The 15,457-nt window shown below is 34.2% G+C and overlaps 2 protein-coding genes and 1 pseudogene across 2 annotated transcripts; 1 reads left to right on the top strand and 2 right to left on the bottom strand.

Moving 5' to 3' along the window:
- Positions 1 to 652: 652 nt before the first annotated feature.
- LOC140837128 (SNF1-related protein kinase catalytic subunit alpha KIN10-like) lies at positions 653 to 6,438 on the bottom strand (annotated as a pseudogene).
- A 3,243-nt stretch (positions 6,439 to 9,681) lies between these two features.
- Positions 9,682 to 10,719, top strand: LOC140809198 (uncharacterized). Its single transcript, XM_073166699.1, has one exon. The coding sequence runs from the start codon at positions 9,682 to 9,684 to the stop codon at positions 10,717 to 10,719; it is 1,038 nt and encodes a 345-aa protein (XP_073022800.1).
- A 2,468-nt stretch (positions 10,720 to 13,187) lies between these two features.
- Positions 13,188 to 15,284, bottom strand: LOC140837118 (uncharacterized). Its single transcript, XM_073203140.1, has 3 exons — positions 14,998 to 15,284; positions 14,029 to 14,151; positions 13,188 to 13,637 (listed from the first exon to the last, which is right to left on the bottom strand). Exons 1-3 carry the CDS (start codon positions 15,269 to 15,271, stop codon positions 13,474 to 13,476), a joined length of 561 nt encoding a protein of 186 aa, XP_073059241.1. The 5' UTR covers positions 15,272 to 15,284; the 3' UTR covers positions 13,188 to 13,473.
- Between the last annotated feature and the right edge of the window lie 173 nt (positions 15,285 to 15,457).

The following is a 15,457-nucleotide window of genomic DNA, read 5'->3' as shown; positions in this document are numbered from 1 at the left end:
CTGAAAAATATTATATTATGGATGAAAAAAAGAGTAACTTTTTTTTTTTACATTTAAAGTAATATTGTTCAAAATTTGGTTTTTAACCGTAATATGATTGAAAATATCACATTAGTAAAGCTAAATCATGCAATTTTTATAAAAAGGTGTGGGATGACATAATTAATTTTTATAGGAATGAAATATGCATTTTCATTATTTCACACAGGGTTTTGATGAAAACAAACAGAAAAAAAAAAATTGATTTAAGCTTAAGTAAGGTGCTACTCAATTTCAAATATTTCTAATATTTAATAAAAAAAAATTATCTTATATCAACTTAAAAAATTTCAATAGAAACATGTGGTTTTCAAATATATCCAAATTCATTTTTCAAATCCTACCTCAAATCAATTTTTTTTATCCAAATTAAATTTATCGATCTGATCTCGACGTAAGATAGTTTATATAAAATATTCCGAAAAAACCACAAGATTTAAGTTACAATATAACTCTTCAACATTATGCTTCCTTTTGGCATTGATGTGACATCAACTTTAGATGGTTCTTATTTTTTGTTTTATCTTAACGAGGAGTCTTATACATGTATCTTATTTGTGTAATATAAAATGGAACAACTCATCTAATATGTGGACAATTATTGCGAGTCACATAAAAAAACACCTTTTATTAAATAGTCTCCAATGAAAAAACACAAAATGGACAAGATGCAAAAAGTTATATCACATTCGCATATCATACATATTAAACAAGGACTGAAAGCAACATTTACATGAGTAAAATCATATATACAATTAATTAATTTAACATAACAGTAATTTGTTACTGACAATGCTAAAACAAGTATTAAGAAACATGAAGCCTCATCATGAAAAAGGCACAGAAATCCAGGAACAGAAACACTGAACCACTTAGCCTCTGTAAATCAAGCAAATACTCTACATCGCCTTTTTAAATAGCTGCCAAAATTCAAATTCATTCTCATTAACCGAAAAACGTAATGTTTCTAAAGCATATGAGTTATAGACATTATAATACATCAGATTACCCATCTGGCTTAAATTTATAGATCCACTGTATCATTATATAGCAGGATGACAAGTATTAAGTTTGACAGATTCGGATGAAGAGGGAAGAGGGTGTTTGACAAGACTTGGATATAATGCTGGAGGCTAGGCTTCAACCTCTTTGTGCGCATATTTTTTAATATTCTACATGTTATTGTCTACCTCAACACCGAATCTTTGTTTAAGAAAAGAACATTGTCACTTGGTGGTAGTTATATTAGAAAAAACAACAAGGGCCTGGTAACAATCTTAAAAGGTAAGTTCAAATTGCATTAAAAGCTCGTATGAGCATCTAAAGACAAAAAACTTACTTTTTGAGCATATAGCACCAAGGTATGGGTAATTGTAAAGGAAACAATGAAAAATGATATTATCATACCTGGATTTCAAACTTCACAACACTCTGAGGCTTTGAAACATTTGCATTGACAGAAGTTACATTGTTGATGTAATGGTTGTTTATGTGATTACTGGTGGCCGTGTCATTGGAGTCTTGAAAAGTATGAACCAGAATGCCATGTTATAGAGCCCGACCTTTTTCCACCTGACATTTAGTCCTTGCAAAGCTCCAAGAATTTGGGTCATAATCTCCCGTGGATGAGCTCGAGACTGGCGAAGTAATCAACAGGAGAAATTAGTGAAAGTCATATCAAATATCTTGCATAGATCATAAAGTAAATGCAATTATTTTCTTTCCCACGACTTGTCCATTGGATAATTAGCACATTTCTTACTTCTAGCTCAAGGAAGAAAATCTGGTGTACTAGATACAGTTTTTTCACTCCAGCTGAAAACAGAACAATAATTTCACACTTCAAACCTGTAGTCCAACTAGCCATTGTTTCTTTCTGGATAACTGAGGTGACAGTAACCCATGATGAGGAAAACCATGCTTATCAACTTCTGGATAAGATACAGCGGAAGAAGCCTCCTGAAGAGAGACAAAAATCATGAATTTTACAGTAAATTTTTCAGGAATTACAATCACGATGGTTAAAAATTTAGACTTTGTGTCAGAGAGCAAAGCTTTCATGGTGGAAGGCCCAAAAATACAATGACAAGGTAAATAAGGGAAGCATCATTTCATTTGTTCATGCAAATCAGAAACTATTTGGTCTAACTTGTTTACTTGAATCAGAACGTGGAAAACGAAGTTCAATCCCCGGAACTCCCAGATTCGGCAGGGGAGTTGTATTAACATTAACATCAGGAGCATTGATTTTCAGAGAAAGGTAAAATTAGGATAAAATGATTACTTGCTGAAACCATGCTGTAACAAGAAGAAATGTTTTAACTTCTGGCAGTAATAATATAGTCTGTAGTCATAAATTTTACTTTCCACCAATTAAGTTTCAATTTCACTTCGTTTTAAATGGGAGCACTGAAAAATTGTCAGATGACGTATATCACCGCATGATATTCTTTTCACATGATAAGCATTGCATCACACAATATGCTAAACGATTTTGCATGCTAAATAAAATAAGTCAACGTGTTCTCTTTAAATGTGTTAGGTCAGTATCGGATATGAATAAAGACAATAAGATATTATTCCCAAGAGTTTCAGTTACATTGATGACCCGGTATTACGCGACTCATTACAGTGATGAGAAGCAAGACACGTCTTATCTTTTCACTATTAACGTGTTGCATGTACATCGGTATAAATATCTCCTGGAAAGATAAATGTATTGGACACAATCAATCTTGTAGGCTCAGTGTAGATCATAAATATTCACACACACACAATAGAAAGTTGTTTTTGACATTACAAAATCTGTTATGTTGATCATATAACTTAAATGAATCCCTGGGTAGGAAGTTATTCATGAACTTGAGACAATACTTAAAGAGTTAGGTTACTGTTATAAAATGGATATGAGTTATATTTTTATCCTGATGAAAATGATCATAGCTCAGATTTTTTAAATTTTATAAAATATTAACTACAAAATATATACTATATTTGGACCTTCAGCTTTATATACTATAAAGATAATTTCAAGTGACACTCCCAAGTCCAAACACTAACAGGCGCTTTTCCACAAGGTGGTGAAGGGAAAGGACGTATATTATTTTTATGCCAAGCAGAATAACTCATTACGCGTAAAAGACAGAATAACTCTTTAAGTCCCAAAACCAGTCCAATGATATCCCAACCCTTCGTCAGCTTAAACCAAAGGGAGGTTGTCTACACATGATTCACTCATTAGAAGTTTAAAAATAAAGAATAAGTTTCTCCTTAATTTATCTTCATAATATTTGGTTACTATCTTTTAATTTATTTTCAAAATAAATGACAATCATTGTCATTATTAAGGATTAAATTAGTTAGTTATGGGTGGATTTAGTTTAGTTATTTCCAAATTAAAAATAATCCTTATCATTAAGAATTAGATCATGAAGTTATTCCGCAGATTTCTCTCATGACACCATCTCACAGAGCGTTTGTGGGACGGTTGCCCATGAGACGGATATCCGATCCGATCTAAGAAGATTATTACCTTTTATCTCCAAAATATTATTTTTTAACTGCAAGAATATCATTTTTTTGTTTGTTGTTATGAAAAATATTGTGTAATACATGTTAACGAGACTACTCATGAAAAGTATAAATTTTTTATGTCCAAAGTACTATTTTTCACTGCAAAATTATCATTTTTGTTGAAAATTATCACTTCTTATATCAATAGTATATTATGCAATATATGCTGATTTGAGGAAAAACTATTATTTTTCACCACAGATATGGACCGGATCGACTCGTCTCATGAATATATATACATGAGACATATTCTTGTTTTTATCTTTTGGAGGACTTCTCGTATTTAAGAAAGTGATTCGAATGAAATAAAGGAACTCTATTCTCAAAAGTGTCTACCAACATATCGTGAGGTGCTCTTTAACGAGCATCAATTCATCTATGAGGTTGTGAGATTCTCTTTTCAATGAGTCTCAAACCCCTCATCCCAAGCCCCATAACTGGGATCATAACATGTTCATATGTTAAAAACATGTTGGATACATGAACATGTTAAATTAATTTTCAGGGATGCAATGCTCCAATCAGATGAATCAAAAGAAAGTAAAAAATTCAAGAAAAACATACCACGGACTCCTGAAAATCATCACCAAGATATCCAGTGGATATGGGGGCGCAGTTATCAAATAACAGATAGTATGCAACAGTTACCTGCAGAATAATGTGATTGTGTAAACTCCACTTAAAAGTGGTAGGACCAACGAGAAATAATTAATTTATAATACAGCGTACATCATTTCGTATCCTTTTTTGCAACGACTCAATCAGCTGGCCCCTATCAAATTCCATCCTGACAACTTCTTGAATTATCTCTTCATCCAGCTGCAAAAGCAAATTGGTTCGAGTATTACAAACACAAGAAAATATAGCCTCTAACCAAGAAGGTTATTCAGCCAAGTTACCGTATCATATTACCAGTCAAAACAATTGATCCTCCTTTTATCTCTAAGAAGGTGATAATGTAAGGCAATTCATTTATATAATATGCAGAGTCAACTGACAAAAAGGACAGGACCCATAAATGCTAGTCAGATCCACTATTCATCAATAGATGGCATGATTTAAACCAACTGCTGGAGAATTTAATGATTTCCATATCAATACCAGAAGACAAAAGAAAGAGAAGGACAAAACAATGCACCTCAATAAACAAGATAAGGACGTATAACAAACGAATACATTCTAGAAGTCTTCCAACTAGAATTCCAAATATTTGAAGGTAATATTACCTTTTTTAGGTGCTCCACTGCATTAGGTGGAGTAACAGCTAGATAGCGAGGAAGATGAAACCTAAACCAAGGGTGCTGACGAATCTCATTGATTGTTATCCTCTTCGTAGGGTCCAATGCCAGCATTCTTGTTATTAAATCACGAGCTCCTTGAGACAAATGGCTTGGAAGAGTATATATACCACTCTAAAGTTTTTCAGAAAAAATAATTAGTATAATCATCTCCACGCCGACATGCTATCATATTAAACAAGATACTGAGCTCAAAACTCATTTAGTGGACCTTTATTTTCTTGAAGAGGTTGGGAATGTTTTCATCATCAAAAGGAAGAGAACCGCAAAGAAGAGCATACAAAATAACACCACAACTCCAAATATCAACCTCCGGTCCAGCGTAGAGCTTTCCAGACACAACCTGTAATTTATTTCCACATATGTAATTTATTTTTCAAAGCATTTTCACATAAAAGATTGCTATCGACCATATTTCAAATAACAACTCCCAATCACAATTATTTTGAACTTAAAACCTCAGGAGCAGCATAGTTTGGGCTTCCACAACTTGTTCTCAAAAAATGTCCATCCTGCATAATGTTGCTCAAGCCAAAATCAGCTAGCTTCAAATTTCTATTGGAATCCAGAAGTAAGTTCTCAGGCTTGAGGTCACGATGAACCACCATGTTTCGGTGACAGTACTCCACTCCTGCAATAATCTGTTCCCAGAAAGAAAATCAAAAACCTGATTAAGGAAACAACAACGAAAAAACAGCTGTTTCTTCCCTTATCTAGAGAGACATCAATTATGAAAGACAAATGACAAAGAACTTCACCTGCTGAAAAAAGTGCCGAGCTTCATCCTCTGCTAACCTGCCCTTTTCAACAATATAATCAAAGAGCTCCCCATGTTTCACATACTCCATCACAACATAAATATCTGACTGTGTCTCTATCACCTCGTAAAGACGTATCACGTGTGGATGCACAAACAATTGACAAATTTTGATTTCTCTTCTAACTGCAAAAGATTTTTAGTTCTTAGAAAATGCAATGCAAGTGCTAATCTCACAGAAAATTTACTTATAGTAAACGCTGTGATGTACAGAAAATAGCATCAAAGATGTCAAAATAAAAATTTCTAGTTTTCACACCATAGCCAAAAAGCCTTCCAGAAGACATTGGAATAAATTAAAGATTCTTTGCATGGTGACATACGACTTACAAGCACAAACTCACACCTTTTTCTTCCATGTCAGGGCTTTTCATTTTACGACGGTTCAGGATTTTAATAGCCACTTTATATCCAGTCAGAACATGCTCAGCACTTTTAACCTTCCCAAAGGAACCATGCCCAAGAGTTTTTCCAAGCCGGTAGTTCCTCAGAAGTGAATCGCCAGTATTACCTCTTCTATCCATATCTCAGTTGAACAAAGAAACCTGGAGCAGTTCAAAACCTGCAGACTCACAAAAACGCTTAACACAAATATTGTAGATAAGATTAAATTGATGTAGTCAAATGCCACGAAGACTTAGTTTGATATATATTGAACCCAAATCCGTAAAAAAAACAAAACTATGACATTTAAGCAGCATCCTCTGAAATTTGTTGCTTGAAGTTTCCGTATACAATTAAAAACCTACCAGAAATGCTATCCCTGATCTTCATCCGCAAATTCACGAATTCATTAGTTACACGGATTTTTTCGATTTGATATCCTGGTATCAAGTTTCAAGGGTAGCCTCACAAAATATCAGCTATCTCTAATCTTGTGGACTCAATCTACTACCTTCCCAGCATTCCATGACATATGGTAACCATAAAAACCTTCCAGGATAACTCAGGGAAAGCGTGTTAAAAGGATCAAATGTTTTCTTCAGTTTGATCAATATTTACTCATCTCCAATTGTTGCAAGAAATAGAACAGCTTAGATTTTAGAATAAATAACACAACTTCTCTACTTTTTCAGAATTTAAAAATTAGTACTGCTTGTGTTTACATTTATAAATTATATATCCTATTAAATTAAGTAACAAAATGATCCTAATTCCTCGACAGAAGGAATAGAATAAAAATGTTTCCCTACAGTAACAACATCCCTATTTCTTCTTCACAATAGACCATTTTTATGTTGGCAAGGAGTTATAATTCAAGTTTTGAGAGAAATGTAACAGCGAAATTTTGAGCTAATTGAGCACAATCAATCGATAATGATAAGCCAGAAAGGGCACACAGTATACAGTGATGAAATTGAATTGCACATCTAAAAAAATCAAGCATCTTTTCGGTCTAAACAGGAAAAAAATACAATATATAACTTCTAGACATCTGGGAAAGAAATGGAAGTTAATCACAAGCCCCCTTGCTGGTCTATTAGTAAACTTCAAGCAATAGATGCCAAACCTGTGTTAGTGTTCTAGCTATTACAAATTACAAAAATCTGATAGCTTTTAATCCATTGAATGTGCAGTGGTTTCCGCTGAATTTGTTATAAATTTCCAAAAAAATTACACGTTGCATAAAAGGGATAAACCAAGTATACTAGGATTTAAGACAGTGCTGCCTACAACACATTCCTATAGATCACAAAACCGTTCTGAAATAACAATTAGATGAAACATTTGTGCAACCGTCGTTAGAAGCTGAAATAAGTTTCGGTCCTAAAAAAGATATCAAGGTGATTTCGGGATTCTGCTGTAGTCTCCTCGCTTGTGCCAAAAGAAGATGAAGTCTTCATTCTTACATGAATAACAAATAAAGCCCACGACCAGTCAAACCTCGCTAAGACCAAAACTTCGCACACTGAGATTCACACAAAATTACAAGCGCAGATATTCCACACATGCTCACTCACAGGTTCACCAGGACAAATCCATCACTCAACTGAAGCAATCACGCTAAGTCCAAACGATTAAATTCCACCGATTAACATTAAGTCAGTTACCTTACAACACGCTATCGATTCGAAAAAATGGAACATAAAATCCATGATCAATCCCAATAAGCAATCACACGTCCCAATTATGAACTTTAATCTCGACAAGATCAATAAAAGAAATCCATTTCCAGCAAATAAAACAGTTGATCAAATCGTAATAAAAAGCAACAAAAAATTGATTTTCCAAAGAAAGGTACCTTACATCCAAGAACTGCGTCCCATGATACTGCAAAGCCAATCCTCCGACCAAATCTGAGGGGAGAGTAACAGAGGTTTTGGAGAGAGGAAGGAAGCGGGGGATTAGCCCGGTTGGGGACAGTGAAAGTAGAGAAATGAGAAATGGAAAGAAAAATTAAGGAAGTTTGATTGGAGAAGAATTTCACCAATTCTGACTCATATCAGTGAATAAATTTGCAGTACCACGTGTAATTATTTCGTTATCACCAATTTTCAATAATGGTTTTTCTATTTTATATTTAATAATAATTACTTGAATTTTTTTTTTAGGTTCTTGAAAGTTTGGTTTCAAGAACACAAAAATATCTATAATATAATAATTTATAAATTTAATTATTTGTATAAGTTAGTGGAGGGATTTTTTCAAAACACCTTCATCTACAACTTCAAGAGAACAATCTGAAGATGAGAGATTTTTTTTGTCCTAAAGACGAGTTTGTCTCTCACGATGTCTACAAGATATGACAATCGTTTCATAATATACAACGACTTCCAACTTATTTTGAAACAAACTTTTTTGAGAAAAATATGAATTCAAATACTTTTATTCTTTTTGTTAAAGTTGATATTATTTTGTTAGTCAAATATATGGATTGATATTTAAGTGCCCATCTTTGGGCTTTTAGTGGTAGCCTTGGTTGTAACATAAAGCCCAATTTGTGAACGAGCAAAAATTGAAATTGTGATTGAAAAAACAATGCCTAAACATTTTGAAAATATCAAGAAACCGATATTTTTTATGTTTTCTTGAACAAATACATTTAAAAATAAAAAATAAAAAATGACAGAATTCTTTAGGAAAAAGTGGGCCCTTCCATCCTATGATGTAAACAACCAAACTATACAATGAAGATTGCACTAATTCCAGCAAGACTACAAAAATGTGACATATTTCAAGCATATCTCTGTGTTCTTTGTTTGATACCTAAAATCATTATTATATTTGTCAAATATTTATTATTCTATGCTCACAACCTTCTAGAAATCATTTTTTGTGAAACAATAATATATTTTCTTACAATCATCAAGTCTGGAAAATAAGATACTCGATATTTTTTTAACCTTGTTTTTCCATTTTTTTTTAAAAATAACACTTGATTGTTTGATATAACTTTTTGAGTTAACAAGAACTTATGAGTTTAAGGTGTTAACTTAATTTCTATTTTATTAAAGGTTTCAATTACGAAAAGAACGAAAAGTCAAAAAATTAATTGAAGATTTTGTGTAGACAGATTGATATGCGTCAAAAATATACTAGAATTTGATTCTTTATTGCTATAATCTTGTCAAGATTTTTTTCGCAGTTGCATACATCTCTACTAATTTTCATAATATAAATACAGATACATTTTTGTGAGTCGGGTAGGAGATTCATCTAAAAAAATAGATACTTTTGGATGGTTTTAGTTTCGTGGTGTTTTGGTAGCAGAAATATGAACTCACAAGTTATGTATCATGGAAAAGGTGCTTTTTAGGATACCACAAAGAAACACTTTGGAATAATACCAAACAAAGTTATTGATGAAACCGAAGACGGATACGACTCCACCTTTGCTATTCTTGTTAGCTTTTTGGTTGTTGAACAATCAATTCATTCAAACCACCGAGAATCCAAATCCAGCACAGATTTAAAAGAAACGCCTCCATTTCTTCCATACAAGGATACAGAGAAATGGGAAGAACAAGCGAGATCATGAGAAGATCAATCTTCACTTTCTTGAAAGATTTTCAGTATTTTACTTCGTTTCCTTCGTTCATCGTGTTCCCTTACGCTGTTTCGATTCTCATGTCGCAGTCACTCGTCTCTTCGTCGCATCTTTTGCCGTTAGTCCATGGTCGAATGAGGTCTATTTTTCTTGCTGCAGGATTCCCTCTATCATCAGAGCTATTTGCAGTTCTCAACCTTAAACTCTCTGAAACCATTTTTACATTCCTTCTAGTCCTACCCTTTTCCCTTTCGTTCCTCCTCCTTGCCAAAGCATCTGTAATTCGAGCTCTCGACTACCGTAGATTCGAAAAAGCATATCCGTTTTCTTCTTGGATTTCAGTTTTCAACACCCTTTGCGTCACGCAACTTTGGAACTCATTAGTCATGCTATCTGCCAATGCGACGAGCTTCTGTATTCTTTTAATATCTTTCAATATTTCCAATGTATTAGGCCTTTCTTCCAGGGGATCCCTGTTTCTTCTGTCTGCAACAGGAGCCATCATTTACTCCATTATTCTTGCTAATTCCTACATCACATGTAACCTGGCATTGGTGTTATCAGGAATGGAAAAACAAGGAGGATTTGCCTCGATTGTAAAGGCATTTTTTCTGATAAGAGGCAGGACCGTAACTGCATTGTCATTAGCTGTGTCTCTCAATTTGGCGTTGGCTGCCATTGAAGCATTGTTTCAGTACCGTGTAACAAAGGCTTATCATAATTTTAATGCGCTCACTCCATCCATTGTTCTCGAGGGAATGCTCGTTGCGTATTTGTACAGCATACTTCTTGTTCTAGATGCAATCAATGGCTGTGTCTTCGCGGAAAGCTGTATAAATTATCCACCGGAAAGACTGCCAGTCGCTTGCATAGCTAAAAACTTCTCAAGTGCTTCTTTGAAATTTTTGGCTGGTGACCAAGATCAGGGTGCGGATCCAACGGGAAGGAGGAAGGACAATCGACACCCTCAAATGGATATGTATTCAAATTCATTTCGTAATTGAAAAATAAAACTCATCACAACCAGAATTTTCAGTTCTTTGTAAATTACTGCCGAGTTGCGTACCATTACTTGCATCGCACTTCCGTCTATCTTTTTCTAGCACTGATCATCATCGGTCCATGTACTCATTTATGCAAGAATTCTTCTCAGAAAAAAATCATACTTGGTAAGCTGGTAAAGGAGATTTTACACTGTTTTTATCATCATATACATTAGGGGTGGGAGACACTGGAACCCACAATCTCCCGCAAATAAGAATTGGCTTCTGGCCATTTTAGACAGCTATGACAGATGAAAGTTGAGAAAATCACCTCAGAGACAAGTTCATGAAATTTGATCTTTCAAGAATTTCTTTAAATAATTTTAAAAAAAGGCAAACAGCATAGTGAAAGAATCCATATAATCTCTGCTCATCGGTTTTTCCTACAAATCTGTCCCAGATGGTTTTTGCATTCAAGTCACACTAGAAACATGGGCATGTAAAAAAAAAAGAATCACGTAACCAAAGAACCTATTACCTACTTGCCATCCAATTTGCACCATTCTGAGTGATCTGATTTCCACGATGAGTTAGGCATGAAAGAGCCTATTTTCTATATTCAGTGTCATGTCTTATTTTTATACAACAAACACCGACCAGCAAAAATAAGGTGGAAACATGTAGGATTCTACTTTTTCAAGAAAAACTTTGAATTTCTTTAGTTGAGGTTGGGAGACGTTACAAGCTACAACAATCAGCGTCAGTGTAACAAAGGGTTAGTGCCCTATACAAGTATAAGCAGGTACGTGTATCCCACGAGCACGGCGTCCATATTTGAAGGCAAGAGAATAGTTCGACTCAGGCTTTTTTTTTTTTTTTGAAGCCATAATTTTTTTTAAAAACTTATTATACAATAGTTTAAATTGACTAATATAAATTTATTATTTTGGATATTTTTTCCTTCTATCATAAAAATTTATTTCTATGTTTGTTTGATAATTTTTTCTCAATATAAATTTATTTTTTCCGATGCCACTATAAACAAAAAAACATTTTTTTTATTTCATAAATTTATTACATAATAGTGTTATTAGACCAATATAGAAACCTATTCTCTGACTCATAGGAGTTTTATAGTGAATTAATTGAAAAAATTATGAATATTTATCAACTGCTCACATGGTTAATACATTCATGTTGGATATCATCGATCTTGTTAAATGTAAAACAGAGTTTTTCAAAGTTAAATTTCATCAAATTTTCTATCCAACCAATCATCTTATAAAAAATATATGGAATGAATCGATTATGCTATCAACCGAAAAAAAAAATTCCTAGACAATTTAATTAGTATTTTTTTAGCTCTAAAAATTTAAGACGGATTGTATGTTAGTGATCATTTTATATATATATATTGGCTATTGTATATTTTTTAGCTTTTATATTGCCTTTAATATAGTGATTTAATTAAAAAATATTGTTATGATGCTTAAAGAATATGAATACGCGTTATAAGAATCTCTTTTTAAAGTAAAACTCAAGACTAAAATTTGTGAAGATTGTCCTACCCACAAGGTGCTGAGACAAGCGGGGGCACAAAAACGATCAAACTTGCCAGGACCCAACCCATTCGAGAAAATAGTTTAAAGGTAGATTGATGGGCAAGGTAAATCACTCCTGTTGACAGAAGTCCAAGCTCAAATAATAATAGTAAATGCAGCCCGAGAAACAGAGGGTATAGGAGCTGCCAGGGGAATGAAAATATATGCACACGGAAAGGGCTACTTCTCAGTCGTCTTGACAGAATTCAATACATGTAAGGCCAGGCAGCACTTGTCTTACTCCACTTTTTCATCTCATAGAGCCGAAATATTTCAGGGTCAAACGATCATGGCTGCTGAATGCATCACAATCTGAGGGCTAACAGCCTTCATACAAATCACGACCAACTCTCACACTTTTTTCGAGCTCTTTAATAACCAACTCTCACTTTTTTCGAGCTCTTTACTAAATGGTCATCTTACATAGAAACTACATCTAGAGACCAATCCAATTTAGGATCTCTTTATGAGATGATAATGAAACTGTAGAATTTGGGAGAATAGGATAGAAACTGAAGACAATTGAATCACATCGCTTCCCATGCTAAACTATGCATAGAGGAAGAGAATATAAAGGGAATGCGAAATTAGAACACATCAACCACCCAAAAAAGTAAGAAATATAAATTAAAATTATTCTTGTTTAAACAGAACAGGGAAAGAGAAATCATAAAGATTTGCTAACAATAACAACTACTGCTACAAAAAATATGAAAATGATAAGGACCATAATTTAATGAAATATTTCAGTAGGAACCCATCCAATTTAGGTTTCGCATTATGATACTGAATTGGTGTTTTTTTTCCATATAGCCATCTTCAACGAGAAATAAATGAAAAAAGTAGCGACCATGAACCAAATGTGTATCATATAAAGAGCAAATAGAATTGTCATAAGAACACTGAGACGACCATTATCAAATTCCTCGACATCAAGTCACGCAACATATGCTAGTTTATTTCATGCTAAATGCAATAAGAATACTGAGCTACAAAACAATAAGCTCACAATCTTTCAGGTCACTGAAAGTTGGATGGTCTTTCAAGAACTAATTTTTAAAAAATCAATGTCCAGGCAACTAAATCCAAGTACATGTTCAACTATTATGAAAGAATTTGAATAGGAAGATATTGAGCTTATTATTGTTGTCCATTTTCACAAGAATTTAAGGTTTTACTGGTGTAAGGAGCCTTCACCATACGGCAGCTTGCAGGCAGCCAATCGATCTTTGGACTTGTATGTGCCGAGGACTTCTGCAACAGTTCGGCAACGACATTGATTTCCTGGCCGAATAACATCTCCATAGATTGCCATTTCGATAATATCAAGCTCCTTATCTGCAATAGCATAAGACTGTATGACTGTCGCAATAAAATATATATATGCGTTTTGTATAGACAGTAAGTCAAGAGTGGGTGAGCCCAGCCCAGGCCAGTCCATGACCAAAAAAGTTCTCATATTCATTCTGACAAACCCACAAGAAGTCCAAGTTACGACATTTTGCTTTACATATGACAATTAGCATTTTGGCATTTGATTGAGGGTTCAGATCAAGCTTAAACACAAAAGCCAACCTTCCGTCACACCATCTAAATCCAATATAGCCTGAATTGGCCTTATGCCAGTCTCAAGAACTTGAAACTTATTATTAAGAGAGAGCAAATTGGACCTAAAACATGACAAAATACATTAAACAATGAAAGCAATAGCAAGCAAAGATGTGCATGCCTGTAAACTTGACATCACAAGAGTAGCCTTTCAATTGGGCATTATCAACCTCCTCCTTGTCTGATTTGAATCTGTTAACCCTTGTTTGCAGAATCTGGCAATTCTCTGCCACTGACTCACCACCTGCACACCACAACGCAACTGTATCTAAGCTCCAATTCAATGACCCAAAATTGAGCATAGACTTTGAGTAGGTCCGGAACAATAAATTTAGATGGGGAGTCTCGAAATTAGACCATGGATGGGAAAGGTGGTTTGATGATGTATTTTGGAGATAAATCTTATATTCTAGAAACAGTGCATGCTATATAAGTATTTTTTCCATCATGGGCGATCATTGACAGTAGGAACCACCATTGGATCCCAGGGAAAGCCTAAAATTTATTAAATGATGGAGCAACTTACATTTATATAAAAAAAACTAATAATCATGAAAACTGAAATTTTGTCATAACAAAGATTTCTTGCTGGCCTCTGGCCTCTGCTGGCTCCACCCCTAAACCATCCTCGAGGCAACACCAGAAACACAGAAGGCAGCAAATAATGAATAAAACCCCTTTAGTTCCACTAGAACTCTCAAAATCTTTCAAGTTCATCTCTGGAACAAGCTAAAAGAACAATTATATATATCACACAACATGAATTTCCGAGAGAGAAAAACACACAAAAAAAAGAAGGAATAAAAAACTATTTCACCTCAACTTCCAAAGCAGTCATATCACCACTGATCTGAATCGAGTGTGGTTGCCCAGCCAGGTTGGAAAATTTTCGGGCTTTTAAAAGCTAAATACACTGATTGACCACCCACCCCCCCTACCCACCGGACTAAATTAATGATCAGAAACAAGTATGGACGCCCAAAAAGAATGGAAATTTTTCAGATTCCAAAAGCAAAATACACTAACAAGCCAAAAATACAAAAACCACAGGTCTGCCCTCGTAGAAGAATAACAATAAAACAGAAGGAACCTTTGGAATATGGAATGATATGGTCATACTCAAAGCAGAGGCAGCCCTGACAGTTGCAGAAGCGCTTGCAGACTATATTTCCGGCAGCATCTTTTCGCCACCGGTCAGGGTGGCGCCCCGGAACAGTTTCAGCTTTCGCCCAGCACCTATTCTTCGCTATTGAGTCGAAAAATCTTGGCCTCTCCTCCTCCTTCTTACGTGGGGATGATGAGCCAGACCTGGAGCTCATATTTTTCACTCCTCTGGTTGACGAAGAACAAATACATAGAGGCATTGGGATATTTTTAATGAAATAACATAAATAAATAAAAAATCAATCGACCCGGCTCCTCGTTTTTATTTTTAACTTTTTGTTAAATATATATATATATATATATACATATATATATATATATATATATACTAGAAGACATGTACGTGCGTTGCACGTGTAGAACATACAACAACCGTAATTTCTTAA

This window comes from Primulina eburnea, chromosome 1 (assembly GCF_022965805.1).
Source record: "Primulina eburnea isolate SZY01 chromosome 1, ASM2296580v1, whole genome shotgun sequence".
Lineage (NCBI taxonomy): Eukaryota > Viridiplantae > Streptophyta > Magnoliopsida > Lamiales > Gesneriaceae > Primulina > Primulina eburnea.
Note: the sequence above shows the minus strand (reverse complement) of the source record. Positions and strands in the feature narration are given on the sequence as shown.

What these genes read in the sequence shown, in the direction of transcription:
- LOC140809198 (XM_073166699.1), top strand. Translation starts at nt 9,682, where the DNA reads ATGGGAAGAACAAGCGAGATCATGAGAAGATCAATCTTCACTTTCTTG.
- LOC140837118 (XM_073203140.1), bottom strand. Translation starts at nt 15,271, where the DNA reads ATGCCTCTATGTATTTGTTCTTCGTCAACCAGAGGAGTGAAAAATATG. An exon ending in TATCATTCCATATTCCAAAG is followed by an intron (nt 14,152 to 14,997) that starts GTTCCTTCTGTT and finishes TGTGGTGTGCAG; the next exon opens with GTGGTGAGTCAGTGGCAGAG. An exon ending in TTGTGATGTCAAGTTTACAG is followed by an intron (nt 13,638 to 14,028) that starts GCATGCACATCT and finishes ATGCTATTGCAG; the next exon opens with ATAAGGAGCTTGATATTATC.